The following is a 992-nucleotide window of genomic DNA, read 5'->3' as shown; positions in this document are numbered from 1 at the left end:
GGGGGGGCAGGAGGGGGGCAGATGGGGCCAGGCCATGCCCAGAGCTGCCCCCAGCTCCGTGCCCGTCCAGCCCGACCCCACGCACCCGTCCCGTCCCCCCCCCCAGAACGTGCTCCGGATCCACCTCCTGGAGGCCGAGAACCTCGTGGCCAAGGACAACTTCCTCGGCGGCATGGTGCGGGGCAAGTCGGACCCGTACGCCAAGGTGCGGGCGGCCGGCAGGGCTTTCCGCAGCCGCGTCGTCAAGGAGGAGCTCAGCCCCCGCTGGAACGAGGTCTACGAGGTGCGGTGGGGGGGGGGGTCCCGGCCCGCGGCGGGGCCCAGGCGTCCGGGCGGCTCCCCGGCACCTCCGGCTTCCCGGCGCCGCCTCTCCCTCCCCAGGTGATCGTGGATAACGTCCCGGGGCAGGACGTGGAGTTCGACCTCTTCGACAAGGACATTGACAAGGATGATTTCCTGGGACGGTGGGTGCCGGAGGGGGGGATCCAGGGTGTGTGTGGGGGTCACGGCATCCCGTCCCCCCCCCTTGCCTGTCCTCACCGCCCCCCTCCGCAGGTGCAAGGTGCCGCTGCGCCGGGTGCTGAGCAGCCGCTTCGTGGACGAGGTAGGAGAGGGGCCGGGCTGGGGGGGGCCGGGGGGGGCCGCGGGGGTCTCACCCGCCGCCTGCCTCCCTCCCGCCAGTGGCTGCCCCTGGAGGAGGTGAAGTCCGGCCGCCTCCACGTGCGGCTGGAGATCCTGGAGCCGTGTCCCAGCGCCGCCCTCCTGGAGCAGGTAACGGGGCTGGGAACTGCTTGCCCACACGTGGCACGAGCCCGCCGGGTCTCAGCCATCCCCGGCCCCGGCCCACCCGCCGCTCCCCCAGGTCCTGCGCACCAACAGCCTCATCCAGCCGGCCCGGGGCGAGGAGCTCTCGGCCGCCCTGCTCTCCGTCTTCGTGGACCGAGCCGCCGACCTGCTGGTGAGCGGCTGCCCGGACGCCTGGGCCCCCTTGT

The 992-nt window shown here is 73.9% G+C and overlaps 1 protein-coding gene across 1 annotated transcript in view; it reads left to right on the top strand.

The window, feature by feature from the left end:
- Nucleotides 1–34: 34 nt before the first annotated feature.
- Nucleotides 35–992, top strand: part of ESYT1 (extended synaptotagmin 1) — a 4335-nt gene continuing 3377 nt past the window's right edge. The window contains exons 1-5 of the mRNA XM_026059158.1: nt 35–283; nt 382–464; nt 556–604; nt 682–771; nt 863–990. Of these exons, the coding sequence (XP_025914943.1) occupies nt 35–283; nt 382–464; nt 556–604; nt 682–771; nt 863–990 (599 nt within the window). The remainder of the gene's footprint in view (nt 284–381; nt 465–555; nt 605–681; nt 772–862; nt 991–992) is intronic.

Source organism: Apteryx rowi, unplaced genomic scaffold (assembly GCF_003343035.1).
Source record: "Apteryx rowi isolate R43461 unplaced genomic scaffold, aptRow1 scaffold_1520, whole genome shotgun sequence".
Classification (NCBI taxonomy): domain Eukaryota; kingdom Metazoa; phylum Chordata; class Aves; order Apterygiformes; family Apterygidae; genus Apteryx; species Apteryx rowi.
This window is presented reverse-complemented; position numbering and strand designations above follow the sequence as displayed.